The 15,166-nt window shown below is 38.3% G+C and overlaps 1 protein-coding gene across 2 annotated transcripts in view; it reads left to right on the top strand.

Annotated features, from left to right (window-relative positions):
* The first annotated feature begins 346 nt into the window (after window positions 1-346).
* IL17REL (interleukin 17 receptor E like) overlaps window positions 347-15,166 on the top strand; it is a 51,884-nt gene continuing 37,064 nt past the window's right edge. Inside the window, exon 1 of one of the 2 annotated variants that reach the window (XM_013188408.3) lies at window positions 347-553. In XM_013188408.3, the coding sequence (XP_013043862.3) occupies window positions 452-553 (102 nt within the window). In that variant the 5' untranslated portion in view covers window positions 347-451. The remainder of the gene's footprint in view (window positions 554-15,166) is intronic. The other variant, XM_013188409.3, reaches the window with a different exon arrangement.

Raw genomic sequence — 15,166 nt, 5'->3', positions numbered from 1 at the left:
TTTATTTATTTATTTTATTTTTATTTGGTTCATTAGAAAACCAGGAAGATAAACAAACACAATAATGCATGTGGATTTCAGTGAACCTGTCTGCTGCATCACTGCTGGAAACAAAATTCCCATTTATAGATGGAATTTACAAAAAAAAAAAAAAGAATTTTACTAAAACTCATCCAAATCAGTCATGATGAAAACCAGAAGAAAAAGGCTTTTATTGTGATTGTCGGAAATTCATATTTCCCATTTTTCATTAAGGAACACAAGAAATGAGTTGAACATGATTTTTATTTCCCACAACTAGCAATTTTCTGTCTTTGCAGAGTTTTAAAGGGAGGAGCTCAGAGGTGCTGTGGGAGGGACTAAAATTCTTACTAAAGTTTTGGCATGAGAGAGAGAATTGTCAGAGTAGAAGACTTCTTCTGAGGTTTTGATTTTTTTTTTTCAATTTAGGATGATAAATATTCATGTTCAGATTCTTCTAATAATTCTTTTGTGGAATTCTGATTGTCAAATTATTCCCAGGATTGAAGAATGTGGACTTTCATGTTCTCAGGTAATCTCTTACTTGTTCCTATTTGCTATCTCTTAATATAATAGTTGTATGCTGCTAAAATAATTGTAAACAGAGCAAGAAAGCAGAAATTGAAAAAGTATTTCAACTATCCTGACCATTTGATTTATATTCCTGTCATTCTCAATTAAGTATACAAAGTGGCAAAGATGACTGTTGTAAGGGAATAAGAAAATGCATTTCACACTATTTCCAGCTGCTGTTGTTGTTAGTACCTTTTAAAATCTGTCTTTTGTATTTGAAAAACAGTAATGAAAATGATTTAGTTTATATGAAGTACTTTGAAGATTAAGTTTTTACAATAAGTAGTGGTGCCAAATAGATGACAGGGAGGAACGGGAGGTTTCAGAAATTGCTCATTATGTTAGGAATATAGGAAACACTGACTTTTTTGTGAATAAATGAATTAAGCTTGAGAAAGAGTAAAACCTGTTTTTCATTTTGTGGAATGAATGTAACTGGACTATTAAATTTAATTGCTTATGTATGTGCATAAAAGTGGAGTGTGAGCCATACCATCTCTTTAATTGCTTTGAATTTTGGATGTTTCCAAATATCCCCACAAAGGGGCAGTATAGAGATATTTTGCTTCTGTTGGTATTCTGGACGTTCAAGAGAAAATATTGGAAAATAAATAAAAAATAAGATTAAAAGGATAGGGTGTCTGATATTTTCAGTCTGAATAGGGGATGATAAGTATGTAGTTACTTTGGAGAAGAGGAATTCATAGCATGAGAGAGTTTGGCTGTATGTACAGAGTCCTGCTTGAAAATGTCACAGTATTATGCAGCCCCTAGGACAGGCAACTGAGACTTATTAAACTTCGTCTACATGTGGTGGTATTACCCAGATATTGTTAGTATGTTATAGCATTTTATTCTATATTTCATGTGTATCCTAAAATGTATCAGGAATAAAGATGCTTATAAAATACTAGAGTTGAGGGGAAAAAATATTTGAAAAGTTGTCTTATATTTCTGAATTCAAATTCTGCAGTCTCTCCCCACTTAAATAATAATTTTAAAATAATAACATATAGTAATAAGAGATTAATCTCTAGATGTACCTGAGCACTTTTCAGCAACAGTTATGTACTTAAGTTTATGAGTGCAAGAACACAAGCATTTTAAGTAATTTATTCACCTTGCAATGGGTCTCCTTGGTCTGCTAAATGGGTATTTAAAATAGATCTCATTTACCTTTCTAATTTATTTCTCCAGAGAGTGCTTAAATCTCAGACTCAGAATGTAAAATGCAAGAACAACTTCTAAGGTGGGATCCAGTCTAGGGGACAGGTTTCACCTCTGTGGACCTTGAAAGGCACATTTCTCTATTGTGTCTTAGGTATGTATGTTAGGAAGACTGATTCACGAGTTGCCTAAGATGTTGGCAGAGTTCTGAGGTTAGGGAGACTGGATCCCTTTCTTTGCTTTCAAGATACTGTCTTACTTTTCCGACACTGAAGGCTGGATAAGTAAGAAAGACTTTGTTGTTGTTGTTTTAAATTTTCAGGGGAAATGCATTATTTCCAGTATAATAGAATGAAGTATCAATGTCATTTCTGATCGTAAAAGACAGAATTCAGTTTATGTTCTGTATGTAATGTTTCTGCTAGATGTATTCAGTAGAATCTTGAATGCATTAATGACTTTTTAAGACAAAAATGTTTTCTCACTGGAAACAATAATGATCTCAACAGGGCAAATTACTGCCAGCTTAGGATTTTCAATCCAATGCAAAGCATTTTAGCCACATGAATGTTAAAGTCTCATGACTAGGTTCTTAAAGAAAACTCCTTCCTTTTCCATTGGAAGTAACCTCAGTTTTCCTACATAACCCATCACAATCCTATGGCCTCAGTCCCATTCCTACCTGAGTTGCTTTAAAAGGGAGCAGTTTACCTTCATAATTCACAACTAAATGTTCTTTACAGGGGCACCAACCAGAGGTTACAACTTATCTCTCAGTGTATGCACAATATATGTCTGCTGCCTTCTGTTCTAGCATATCAGGTCACAAGTTAGAGAATTTAGAGTCAAAGGAATTGCCTTTTCTAGCAATTTTACTTAATGAGATAGTGAGATATTGTAATTTTAAAGCCATCAGAAGTTTTCTGTAACTACTGTTTTTATAAGTGTATGTTACAGGGTTTTTTTCTTCCTTTATGAAGTTTTCCTGTAACTCTATATAGTGAGTTTCTCTTCTGCAGAGTCAATACTGAGGTTGTATGGTTCTTCATAAAACAATAGGGGAATTAAAAACTTTTGGATTTTTCTGCATTTTTCAATCTGTAGGTATTGCCGGAGGGATTTTGAGCACGTTTAGTAACTGAAAATGTTGAGTTTGATCATCAGACTAGATTTTAAGGTGACTGTGCCCCTTGAGTATTTGTAAGCAACTTCTTGTACTTAGCAAAGTAAAGCATTAGTTGTACATAACAGGGAAATAGTGACATAACTGTTTTGAGGTATGTGACCTAATAAAACCTTCACACTCAACTGTTTAGATTTTGGATCCTATTACAACTCAATGAATCATTCTTCGTTTACCAGGAGTATTCAGCAAGACATCTTTGCATTGGCTTATAAGATATCCAGGTTTCATTACTATACCACAAATTACTTTACTCCTATCCAGTACAGAAAAGGAGAAAACAAAAGATCATTGGATGTTTATGCAGGTATCACATGGCAATTTAAACAGCATGAAAATATACAATTGTGGATTGAATGACAGCAAAGGAAACACCACGCTTTCATCATGTACTATGTCTTTTTTTCTCCTTCCTTATTTTAGTGGCTTGGCTTTAGAGCATGTATGATATTCTGGTATTCAAAGGTTGACTACAATGGGCTTGGTCTCCAGGCCTCATCCAATAGCAAATAGAGTTATCAACCATGCTTCCCTGTAAAAGCATAGGGGAATCCCATACTGCAATTGAAATTGGGTTTGTGCCCTACTCATTTTACAATCCACATTGTTTGCAGACTGTACAGAAAGAAACAGGCCTACGCCAAATTTGACTCAACAGCTGGTAAAGATCAAGTGCGCTACATTAAAAAACAAAAGAAAAACAACAAAAAAAACCCCAAACCTTTCCAGAAAACTATGAAATAGTATTTGTATTGTCTGCCATTAAATGCAGTAGCATTTCCAAAGTCTGTGAATAAAGAAGAAAACCCTAAACTGAATGTGGTATTCCCCTGCAATTATAAAGATTATTGGCAGCAAATTCTTGATATAGCTGCTGCCTGCTCATAGATGAAGTGTGTAGTGTTTCTTGACTGGATATTTATGCCATGGATCAGACCATTCTGACTGAATACTACACATTGCAAAACCAGTGTTACAATACAGCTCTCAGGCTGCTAACTCAGCTAACATAAATTGGCATTCATTTTCTTTATCATGGTAAGCAATTTGTATTTTAAAAGTAATCCCAAGACTTTAAACAATGCACATGAGAATCTAGGTGACATAATTCAGTTTTTCTCTAAAATCTGTTTGAAAAACTGTTTTTAGACATGGTAAATGGAGATCAAGATCAGAGACCTGTTTTTCTCAGAGCGACCAAGTGAGGGAGATACCACTGTGAAGTCCCAGGAAGGGAAGATGGTTTACCACAGGCTTTTTTGTGTATGCCAAGATATACCTAATGACTGGAGGAAATGCATAAAAATGTAAAGCATATCCTCTGCTAAAGTTTGCAGTAGTGCAGTGCAATCTGTGGGAGCATACCCTAAATAGAAAGCCTGTGTTTTGCATCCCTGCCTGTCATTGACTTACTTGTGTGGGCCTATTCAAGTAATTTCACCTCTCCAGTTTTCACGAGTAGAAAATAGTGCTGACCTTCCTGTGTGATATGTCTTAATTACAGGTTTTAATTAAGTGCTTTGAATACTATAATTAAGTGTTAAGTTTTCATTAGTCAAAGCAGTCATACTTAAGGGGCTCAATCATCTTGAGTCACTGTATTGGAGTGATATTAGCCCATTTGCTTAGGTATCCCGGCTTGTCTTTTCTGCTGGTTGTCAGGAGAGTTGCAGTTTAGCAAGTTTAGGTGATTTATCTCTTGGTCTTTGTTTTACATGGTCAAAAATAGCTTGGCAATGACATGAGACACACTGCTTTCATGTTTCCTGCTGTGTCGTATGCCATTCATTGGTTGCCACCCCATTTCCTCACCCCCAACTAAGAAAACAGCCAGTAACAGATACGTACAAAAACTTGAGCTCTCCAATATTTCTCAGTTACAGCATTTACCACCACTTCTTTCAGGAGAGATGGAGATGGAGAAAGCTCTGCAATTCAGGACTTGCAAAAAATGCAATAGTAGTTCTTGTTTTTTCTTTCCCACTTCCGCCTTCCTCAAGAACTCTGGAAAAAGGTTGCAAGGTCTGGAAAGAAATGAGCCACTGGAGTACCAAAAGCCAAGGCACTACAGATAGTTATTAAAGTTGGGGACTCAAAGTCAGCTGATGTTGGCACTGGACTTTACAAGGTGTCCTGAAGTTCAAACACAAGGCAGTGCTAGAAGCTTCATCACCATCAGACATCAACACAAGTGTGTGCAATCAGTACCTGTACCAGGAGGTAGAAATAAATAAATAAATAAATTATCCAAGCTCAGCAGAAGATGGGAGCAGCTGACCTTTATTATTGGCAGGGAATTCTAGCTCATGAATATATTTGAGCCCTGGGCTTAGGGAGGGAATATATGCTTCAGCTTCATTCGGACTCAAATTTCAATGGGGAATATTGAAATTCAGGAGCAAGCGCTTTCCACATCTGCGTAATATTGCTTGTTGAATGACTGCTTTGCAGTTGGAAAGCTACTTGTAACTTGGTCTAAACTGTACCTTCTAATCACAAAATCACAGAATGGCTGAGATAAGGAGGGATTTCTGGAGGTCATCTTGTCCAACCCTCTGCTCAAGCAGAGTTACCTAGAGGAGGTTGCCCAGGACCATGTCCAAGTGGCTTTTGAATATCTCCAGGGAAGGAGACAACTTAAGCAGGAAAAATTGTGCAGAGAGAGGTAATAATTTGTACTAGGCCAGGTGGTGTTACCTTGCTGGAATTCTTGCAGAAAGGTCTAGAATTGGCTTAATTTGTACATCTGCTGAAGCTGGCAATGCTGTACCTACTACTTTGTCACATTGATTTATACAGTCTCATTCTCCTACTCTTGCCAGAATGCCTGTGCTTGTGGAAGAATCAGGAGTGATCAAAAATGAGAAAGAACAAGAAGATGTTTTAAAGAATTTATTTCTAAGGATAGTTTTGGATAGTCTCCTGTCTGTTTGGTGTTTGCCTCAGCATTGAGGAGTTGGGCCTCAGTCCCAGATAGGTAGGTAACTTGGACCTAAGGAGGTCCAATGTTTCTATCCCTGACTAAAAATCATTTGATTTTTGGGAACCATGAATTCCCAGGTGCAATGCTGTGGCTACCCAGCTGTAAAAACCAGGAACACATTTAAAGTTATATGTACTATGTTACCATCATCCCCATGAGCTGCATATGTTTTATACATCAGCTTTGGCACTGATCAGTCATAGGATCATAGAACAGCCCAGGCTGGCAGGAACCTTGAAAGATCATCAGGTCAATTCTTTGGGAAAGGGAGCCTAAATGAGATCACCTAGTACTCTGTCCAATTGCAAATTGAAAACCTTCACTGATGGGGACTCATCATGTCCCTGGGGAGGCTGTTGCAGTGACTGGTTGTTCTCACTGTGAAATCTTTCTTATATCAAGATAAAACCTTTCCTGGTAAAGTCTGTATGTGTTGCCCCTTGTCTTCTACGTGTGGCTCCTTGTGAAGAGAGAGCCTCTGTCCTCTGTGTAAGCATCCTTTAAGTACTGGAATAGTGTGTTGAGGTCCTCCATGAGCCCTCTTTTCTCCTCGGCTGACCTAACTACCTCAGTCTTTCCTCATGGGATGGGGTCTCCAGCCTTTTGATCATCTTCATAGATATAGTTTTTGTACTTTCAGGAAAATATTTTTCTTTGTTAACATTTACTTGTTGCTTTTTGAAAACCATAGTTATCTGCCTTCATAAAAAGTGTAAATAAAACACAAACTGGAAAATGTTCCCAAGGAGTAGTTTGTTACAGAGGAGGTTCCAGAGTAGCTCTGGCTAGGAATTAGTATACTTGGCTAGGAATGATTCCAGAACCAGTAAATTCATTTATACTCAGATGTGATATGGACACGTCACAACCCTGACCCTGCCTTCACAGATACATGAATTTACTGGGCCAGAATTTTCAGAAGTCATGAATGAGCTGGAAAGTCACAGTAAATAATGATGCTGAGCACTAGAATAGATTGCCTGCAGAGTTTATAGAGATCTCCACACATGCTTGGAGAATATCTCTCAGATATGTCTCAGATAAAAATAATTCCTCCTAAGGCAGAAACTTAGAGTAGATGGCATCTTGAGTTCTTTTCTAACCTTAATATCTCTGCTTTTATGTGTAATTTCCTCTTTTTTGATCTAAAGATAGTCTTTCAAGTCATATTTAACTTACTGCTGCTTTGGAACAGTCAACGGAGCCAAAGACTTGCCTTACTGTATTGCATATGCTGCCCTTTTGGTATGCAAAGTATGGGAAAGTTCCAACTTACTGGAAAACTGTATAGAACCTACACTTTCATTCAAGAAGTGTCTGTGCAAAAATGAGCAGAGTTTAAGTTTTACTTAGCAAATGATCTGTGGCTCTATCTCCTGCAGAAAAGTGTCTCAGCCTTGTTGCTTTGAATATGTGTGGTAAATTTCAATCACTTCTGGAAAACTGATGGTCTTGGAGTTGCCTCTACTTGCCTGCATATTTTCAGAAAGTATGAATCATATAAACACCATTGTATGGTGCTAGGTGTACATTCATTGTCTTTTCTTGGAAAAACATTGAGGAAATAGAATTTATTGCAGTTAATACATTTCACTGTCTTCAGTTTTGTTTTCCCCTTTCATTCCTAAATATGCAAACTTCCTTGATCTTTTTCCCACTTCCTCATCTTCCTGACCTGCTGTTCTTCCTTCCATGACTGCAATGACAGGTTTCTGCATTGCTTTTTAAATGTTGATATTATTGTATTGTAATTTTCCCTGTTTATAGTTTTTTTCTTTCATTTTAGCAGTTCTCATTAGAGTATCAAGTTTCATGCTAAGTTTTGGTCAGTAGCATGAGTTCTTTTATTTTTTCCCCCTAGTTTTTCATATATTATTTTTCTATAGGATATAGCGTAATAACTTTATAGAGTGTGATCACATCAGTGTTAGCACTCAGTTTGCCTCTGTAGTTTATTTTTCTCATCCACTTTGGAAAAAAAAAACACGTATATTTTTTAGGAGAATGTGTGGCATAGGTGGTTTTTAGTGAGTAAGGGCTCTCATTAAAAATGAGACATAGAGTGAAGCAACGTATGAAGGTACTGAACACCGATGGGATTATTAAACTGAGGCCGCGCCCAGGAATTATTGCTGCCTCTAGGGACAACTGTGCGATCAGGAGAGTCAGGTGAAACAATGTGGCTGTTGTAAAGGTGGTGGAATCCTGCCTCTTTGGAACCACTTCTTTTGGACCTCTGCCACCTTTAATTGGACCTGTGCTAACTTTAGCAACTACAGTATGTGAAGATACACAAGATAAACCTAAACTAGATGATTATCCCTTAGGTTTTTTTAACCCCCCTTCCCTCAAAATTATGAATTAACAGTTAAAAGAGAAATAGGCTATGTAATGACTTTTAAAGTGATTACTTATTATTTTATATTTTATAAGATTTATTCTTCCTTAGAATCTCCAAATTTATTTATAACTAGCTCCTATATTAGTTATCTCGAACTTCAGATATCGCAACTAAAATTCATAGTATAGATATTTTCATTAGAGCTTTTCTACACAGCAAATTTTGATTTATTTTTTAATTTTTTATTTTCCTGTACTCACACAGTTTCAGGGGAATATTTTTTTGGCTTTTGTTGCTCCTGACAAGAGAGGCATATATGCAGGGGTTCTGGTATAGGTTTCTGATGTAGGATTAAGAATTTCACATGCCATAAAAATCCAAATATTAATATTTAGGGAATAAATCCTTTCTCTCCAAGATTTTCAAGTGTACAGCTGAAAAGAAGAAAAAAAAGTTTCTCATCTACATGCAGTAAGACAACTTTTCTCTCTCTGCTGTGGCTAGAGAAAGAAAAGCAAGCACAATTATAACTACTCATATATCTTGGATGCCATCCAAAGGGACATGGACAAACTTGAGGAGTGGGCCTGTGTGAACCTAATGAGGTTCAACAAGGCCAAGTGCAAGGTGCTACACCTGGGTTAGGACAATCACAGACATGAGTTCTCTAGGTGGAGAACTCATTGAGAGCAGCCCTGCAGAGAAGGACTTGGGGGTTCTGGTAGACAAAAAGCTCAACATGAGCCAGCAGTGTGTGCTTGCAGCCCAGAAGGCCAACTGCATCCTGGGCTGCATCAACAGAGGAGTGACCAGCAGGTCAAGGGAGCTCTGCTCTGCCCTTGTGAGGCTCCATCTGTACTGCATTCAGGTCCGGGGCCCCCAGCACGAGAAGAATGTGGACCTGTTCAAACAGGTCCAGATGAGGGTCACGAATATGATCAGAGGGCTGGAGGAGCTGTCCTATGAAGAAAGGCTCAGAGAGCTGGGGATGTGCAGCGTACAGAAGAGAAGTCTCTGGGGGACACCTCATTGTGGCCTTTCAGTACTTAAAGGAGGCTTATAAAAAAGATGGAGAGTGACTTTTTACAGAGCCAGATAATGACAGGTAAAGGGGGAATGGGTTTAAACTAAAAGAAGAGAGATTTAGATTAGAGGTTAGGAGGAAATTCTTCACTCAGAGGGTGGTGAGGCACTGGCACAGGTTGCCCAGAGAAGCTGTGGATGCCCCATCCCTGGAGGTGTTCAAGGCCAGGTTGGATGGGGCTTCGGGCAACCTGACCTAGTGGGTGGCATCCTTGCCCATGGCAGGTAGGTTGGAATTAGATGATCTTTAAGGTCCCTTCCAACCCAAGCCATTCTATGATCCTATCATGATGATTTTATCATCTTTATCGTGAAGTCTTAACGGAAGCAGTTCCTTAACTGATGATATGGCACCAAGGAGGAATGCAGTGGCCTGTCAGGACTGCCGTCTTAGACTATACCACTGCTTCCAGTATGGCCCGAGGGATCATTTGCATGGCCTTACATCCTTACACAACAGCATAACAAGCTAAGGCTAGAATAAAAACAAAATCAACATTTAAAAATACTTAGCACTAAGAGCTGTAATCAGGAGTATTTCTAAGCTTATTTCAATTTAAAAAAAATCTTTGTCTAAGGACAAGAGGGAGAAACACCATTTTTATGAGAGCTGCAACCAACAGAAGCATGTGCTCCTTTGTTTCTCTCCATGACTTTGAAGTGTGTCTCAGGCCTGACATATGGCCTCCAAAGTCTTGAAACTTTTACAAGGAATATTGCCAAGTCTGCTTTCTTGTTCTAAATTTTGATATAACTTTGTGAACCGCACTGGTAGGGTTGGGAAGGGATTAGGAAACTCATTTTTGTTTTTAAGAACTACTCCTCCCCCCTCCCCAAATACAATAAAATAAAAAATAAAATAAAAATCAGTATAATATCTGTGTGACATTCTCACATTCTGTGACCCTGTTCTTTTCCTATGGCTCTAGGTTATTAAATGCAGATTAAATGGAGATCATGAGATAGCATTAAACATTTGTCAGGGCAATATGAGAAACCTGCATGTTCAGCGGGGTGCTGCCTCAAGTGAGCCAAGGGAAAAAGTTAAGCACAAGGTTAGTTTTAACTCCACTCTCTGGAGCCCAGACACACAAGTTAGAGTAGCTTCTGAGACCCACTCTTCCAAAGTTTTTTTTTTTTTCTTGATGAATGCTTAAAATAAAATGTAAGTAGCCTTTGAAGTAAGAAAAAGATCTCCTATTTCAATGTTGAAAGCACTTGACTTTAAAATTTCACTCTCTCTTGCCTGTCCTTCTTTCAGACCATCAGTCTTTCATTTCATCTCTATACAGTATCACTGCTTTGACAGGAGGCCTGGGAAACTCTCATTTACTGGGCAGCATGGCAAAAAGATAACTTGTGTAGAGTTAGAGCAGCTTCAGGTTAAGGAGGATGTGGCTGCCCCTTGAGGTTTGGACTTGAACAGCTGGAGTATAACAGCTGGAACATGCCCTTATTCTGCTTTTCTTCTCTAACACTTCCATTCTGAAAGGGAAGCTAGGCTTGAGCTTTGTTAATTTGATCTCCGTTACTATTAAACCTCCTCCAGCCACCTGCTACACTGAGGGGACATAGTTGTCTCACAAGTGGATGTATGCTATCCCAAATAACTTTGGCGTGAGGTACGTGTCATTCCTGCTCTGTACCGGTCTTGAACTAGGTACCAAGTCCCAAACATCCAGGGAGCTTTCAGGTCTGAAAGAGAGCTGCCTAATAAGCTTAGGTGCCTTTAAGGTTAGGTGGCAATTAATGGGGTATTATGGATCATGGTGTTTGGCTGAAATAATTACAGCTTGCTTAAATGATGTTTCAGGTATCTAAAGCCTCTTTTAGATTTGGAACACAAAGCTGACTTAATCTCATTTTGCAAATGACTGCAAACCACTGCTTCATTTCACTATCAGTAGTAATGTAAAATCCACAAAGAGAAATTGACTTACTTGGAAATGGTGTTAGTGGCACTTTTCTCATGAGCAGAGCTAAAGGTTTTATAGGCAAAAAGTTCTTCCCACATTTGGATCTGATCCAAAGTTTATTCAAATGAGTGGAAAGATTTTAACTGACTTTCAAAGGTTTGGAGTTAAAACCAGTCTTCCACAGTCGTGAATGTGAGGAGGATGACATTTATCATCTATAAAGGCCACAGTGTATTTCAGGGCAGTGTTCTGCTCCTGGAACTGACTCTAAGCACAAGAAAAATGAATAGCTGCCCAGAGCAAAATGGTGAGGGCCTTGCTGTGTATGCCAGAGCATGGGAAAGCCAGGCCTGCAACATATTGCTTCTTTTGCGGAGGAATAGTGTTGGGATGTATGAGAAGACAGTAGGTGGAATATAAAAAATGTTAAGGCCTTCCAAAAGAAATAGCCACTGCCTCCAGCAGCAGCAAGAGGGGCCAATCTAGCCCATGGGGTCTCTTTTCATAATCTTCAGTTCTTGCTTTTTTTATTTTTTTTTCTTTTTCCTTTTCCATGGAATCTCACTGCCCACTGGTTCCAGTGGCTGCAAGTCACAGTCCTGTCTGTGCTGCTGAGGGATCTGTACTAAACTTTTCTTGTACCCTCTTCCGGGCAGCAGAGATCATTATACAGTCCTAACTTCAAAGTACTGGGCACCAGCAATTATCTGGAGAGGTTGTGGAACCTATGTCATTGAGTTTTTCAAGGACTGGTCAAATTCATGCCTAACTTGATCTAGTATTGGCCATAATACTGCTTCTAGCAGGAGGCTAAACTTGGTGACCTTCAGAGACCTTTTCCACCCAAAATTTCCTTGATTCCATTTTATCGTCCTCTGTGTGAGAACTCCAGTCATTCATTGAAATAACCATTAATACTGTGTTAGAATGTCCCTGTCTCATTGTTAGACTGGAGGTGCTGATTTGGTACATTAGTTTGCCTTTCAAGTAGCTGAGTGGTCTGAAATTTTTGACACTCTATGTATGCGATGGTGCTGATTTATACCAGCTGAGGGTATGGCATTCAAAGTGCATTTTAATTTTACTTTGTCTATTGTATGCAATTTTGTTTTGTTAACAACTTGTATTAATATTTTAGGAAACATGAAATCAAACTGTTTGACTTTATTTATTTATTTATTTTTTAAAAAAGAAGAAGCTAAAGCATGCTGTTGCTCCAGGCAAATCCTGCTTCTAGTCCTGGAGTTGAAGCACACAATAGATCAGGCAGCTTTTATTTCAGACTGTCATAGCTCCCTTTGGTCCAATAATTTTAAAAGCAGTTGGCTTGTGTATAGGCCCTTTTAGTATCACAGCATTATTTTTACGTACAATTCCCTTAAACAAAATACAAGGGAGGAATATTCTTCCCAGTTGTGAGACCTCAAAGCAATACTGTTTTGACTGGACATTCACTTATAGGATGATTGCATGCCACTGCAAAGAGTTCCCAGAGATACAATTTCTGTGCTGCCAACTCTTTCACTTGTTCTGTCCTGCAGTAATGGTCAGGTGAAGTTATACGCCACATGCAGTCCAGTTAAAATATGGGGAAGTCCAGTTAAAATATAGGAACAAAGTTCTTCTGCATCAATATATTGCAGGAGGAAGTATATGCTGTCTTGAAGACACAAATCTCTGTTACACGCGAATAGTAGAAGTTAAACGGACAAAAATCTAAGGGGCCTGAAGGTCTTGTATTAGTCACATGCTCCTGCATTACTGAAGTACTGGTAGGCTGTAAGGGAAATGCTGGCCTTCAGTTTTGACAAACAAGAAGTTGTGGGCTCATTGCCCATTTGCGTATACCAGTTAAAGGGCAAATGGTGCAGCATACAAAAATTGGTAAGATGCTATGTCTTAGATCCTTGTGAAGCCTTGCTGAGGATTGTCCAATATTCTTCAATAAACCCAATAATTTCTTCCCTGTTTGTTCATTGCCAGCTCAATGTTTAATTGGAAGCACGTCAACATGGTGTTAACAGAGGCAGAATTTAACTTGTGCTGTTGGACATGGAACTGCTCTTATCCAAAAAATGTGTGGCCTCAATTAGCCCAGTTCTGAGGCTAAGCTTAACATTCCACTTCTCAGTTGTGCTTATCCTCTCAGATTCATCACTGCACCCATGTGATGGGATGTTTTTTGTTCAGTTTGGTATGCTTGCAGACAAAGTTGCTGCTCAGAGTTGGATAATATGTAGTCATGACTCAGAGATGTTTTGTTTTTAGCATTCTGTAATAAAATCTGGCAACATCCAGGTGGTCTTGTAAAAACAGTAGTCCAAAATAATGCTTTGCCTTAACTTCTAGTGCCTATTTCTTTTCTGCATGGATAACAGTCCAGTTGTTTTCTTAGCTGATCCCACTATATGCCATTGATGTGTATCTGATTACAGCGTCAGTAGAAGCTGAAGAACAACCTTGTTTGCCAGAAAGATAGTTTTACCTTGGCAATGAAAGTAATTACAGATGACGTCAAGACAAAAAGACAAATACAGATGCTCCTTTTGAGAAAAGGTCTTTCAGGGACAGTGTATCAGTAGAACTAACTGTGAATCCTTAACAATTCTAAGTGTTCATATTAAGCATATTAATTCTTATAATTCCTCTAGTTCTTGGTAAATAACCTCACAATTTTATTCAATTTCCAAGTGTATTCTGTTGGCCTATTATTTTTGATTTCCACCCATTTCTAATAACATGCTTTTTAACATTAACAACATACTTGACCTTGATGTATTTAAGACTTTTTTTTTTTTTTTTTTTTTTTTGTGGGTCAGGAACCATTATATTATCCCTGTGCTTTCTCTTACTGTAAAGGTTTCTGTTTCCTTACATATGGTAAGATAAATACAGCAGTGATATTTAAACATGGCTTAAAATGAAATAAAATAGAATGGGGAAAGCCTTCGGAGGTTCCAGTTCTCGCCAGCATCAAGGATATGTAAAATGCAAAGTCATTATCTCCTTTGTGTACGAAAATAGCTCTGTGAAAAGCTAAAGCATACTCAGTTGTTTCCATTTGTGAAGTTTTCCCCAGATGACTTCTGTATCTGAAAGTCTTTGTAAGAAATTATGGTAATGTGTTGGAAGGCTGAGGAGTTCATGATAGAGCTCTGAAACTTATCTGTTTCTATCCAAATTTCTCAGGCTGCGTAGATCCACAGCACTTTGGCTGTGGCTGTCCACCTCTCAAAGACCTTATCTTTATGGAGGTGACTGAGATCATCTTTGTCCGGTTTTTCACTAGAGGCCATGAGAAATCATTTGGGACTCTTAAAGCCCAGCACATTTGTAGGATCTTCCTTCCACAAATTGAGTGGGGTAAGCTGATGGACAAAAGAAAAGCTGATAGTGGATTACTTACATGTAAAGGGGTAAGCAGCTTCCTGTCAGTATTGCAGGATGGCTACAGATATAACCATATGTTCGTGGTGCTCCTGGTTGAGACAAAGAGCATTACCACTTTACAAGGCACCGAATAAACCCTCATAGAAACTGTCTTCAGAACTGCACAATGGCTTTGGCCACCCCATTAGAGGAATGGAGTGGAATGGAATGGAATAGGACAGGACAGGACAGAATAGAATAGAATAGAATAGAATAGAATAGAACAGAATAGAATAGAATAGAACAGAACAGAACAGAACAGAATAGAATAGAATAGAATAGAATAGAATAGAATAGAATAGAATAGAATAGAATAGAATAGAATAGAATAGAATAGAATAGTTCAGCTGGAAGGGACATTCTAAGATCATTAAGTCCAACTGCCTGGCCTCAGGAAATACGTGTTAAAATAGAAATAAATGGTGAGGAGGATGATGGTAAGAAGGAATCGCTATTTTATTAGAGGAGAA

The sequence above is a fragment of the Anser cygnoides genome, chromosome 1 (genome assembly GCF_040182565.1).
Source record: "Anser cygnoides isolate HZ-2024a breed goose chromosome 1, Taihu_goose_T2T_genome, whole genome shotgun sequence".
Taxonomy (NCBI): Eukaryota; Metazoa; Chordata; class Aves; order Anseriformes; family Anatidae; genus Anser; species Anser cygnoides.
Note: the sequence above shows the minus strand (reverse complement) of the source record. Positions and strands in the feature narration are given on the sequence as shown.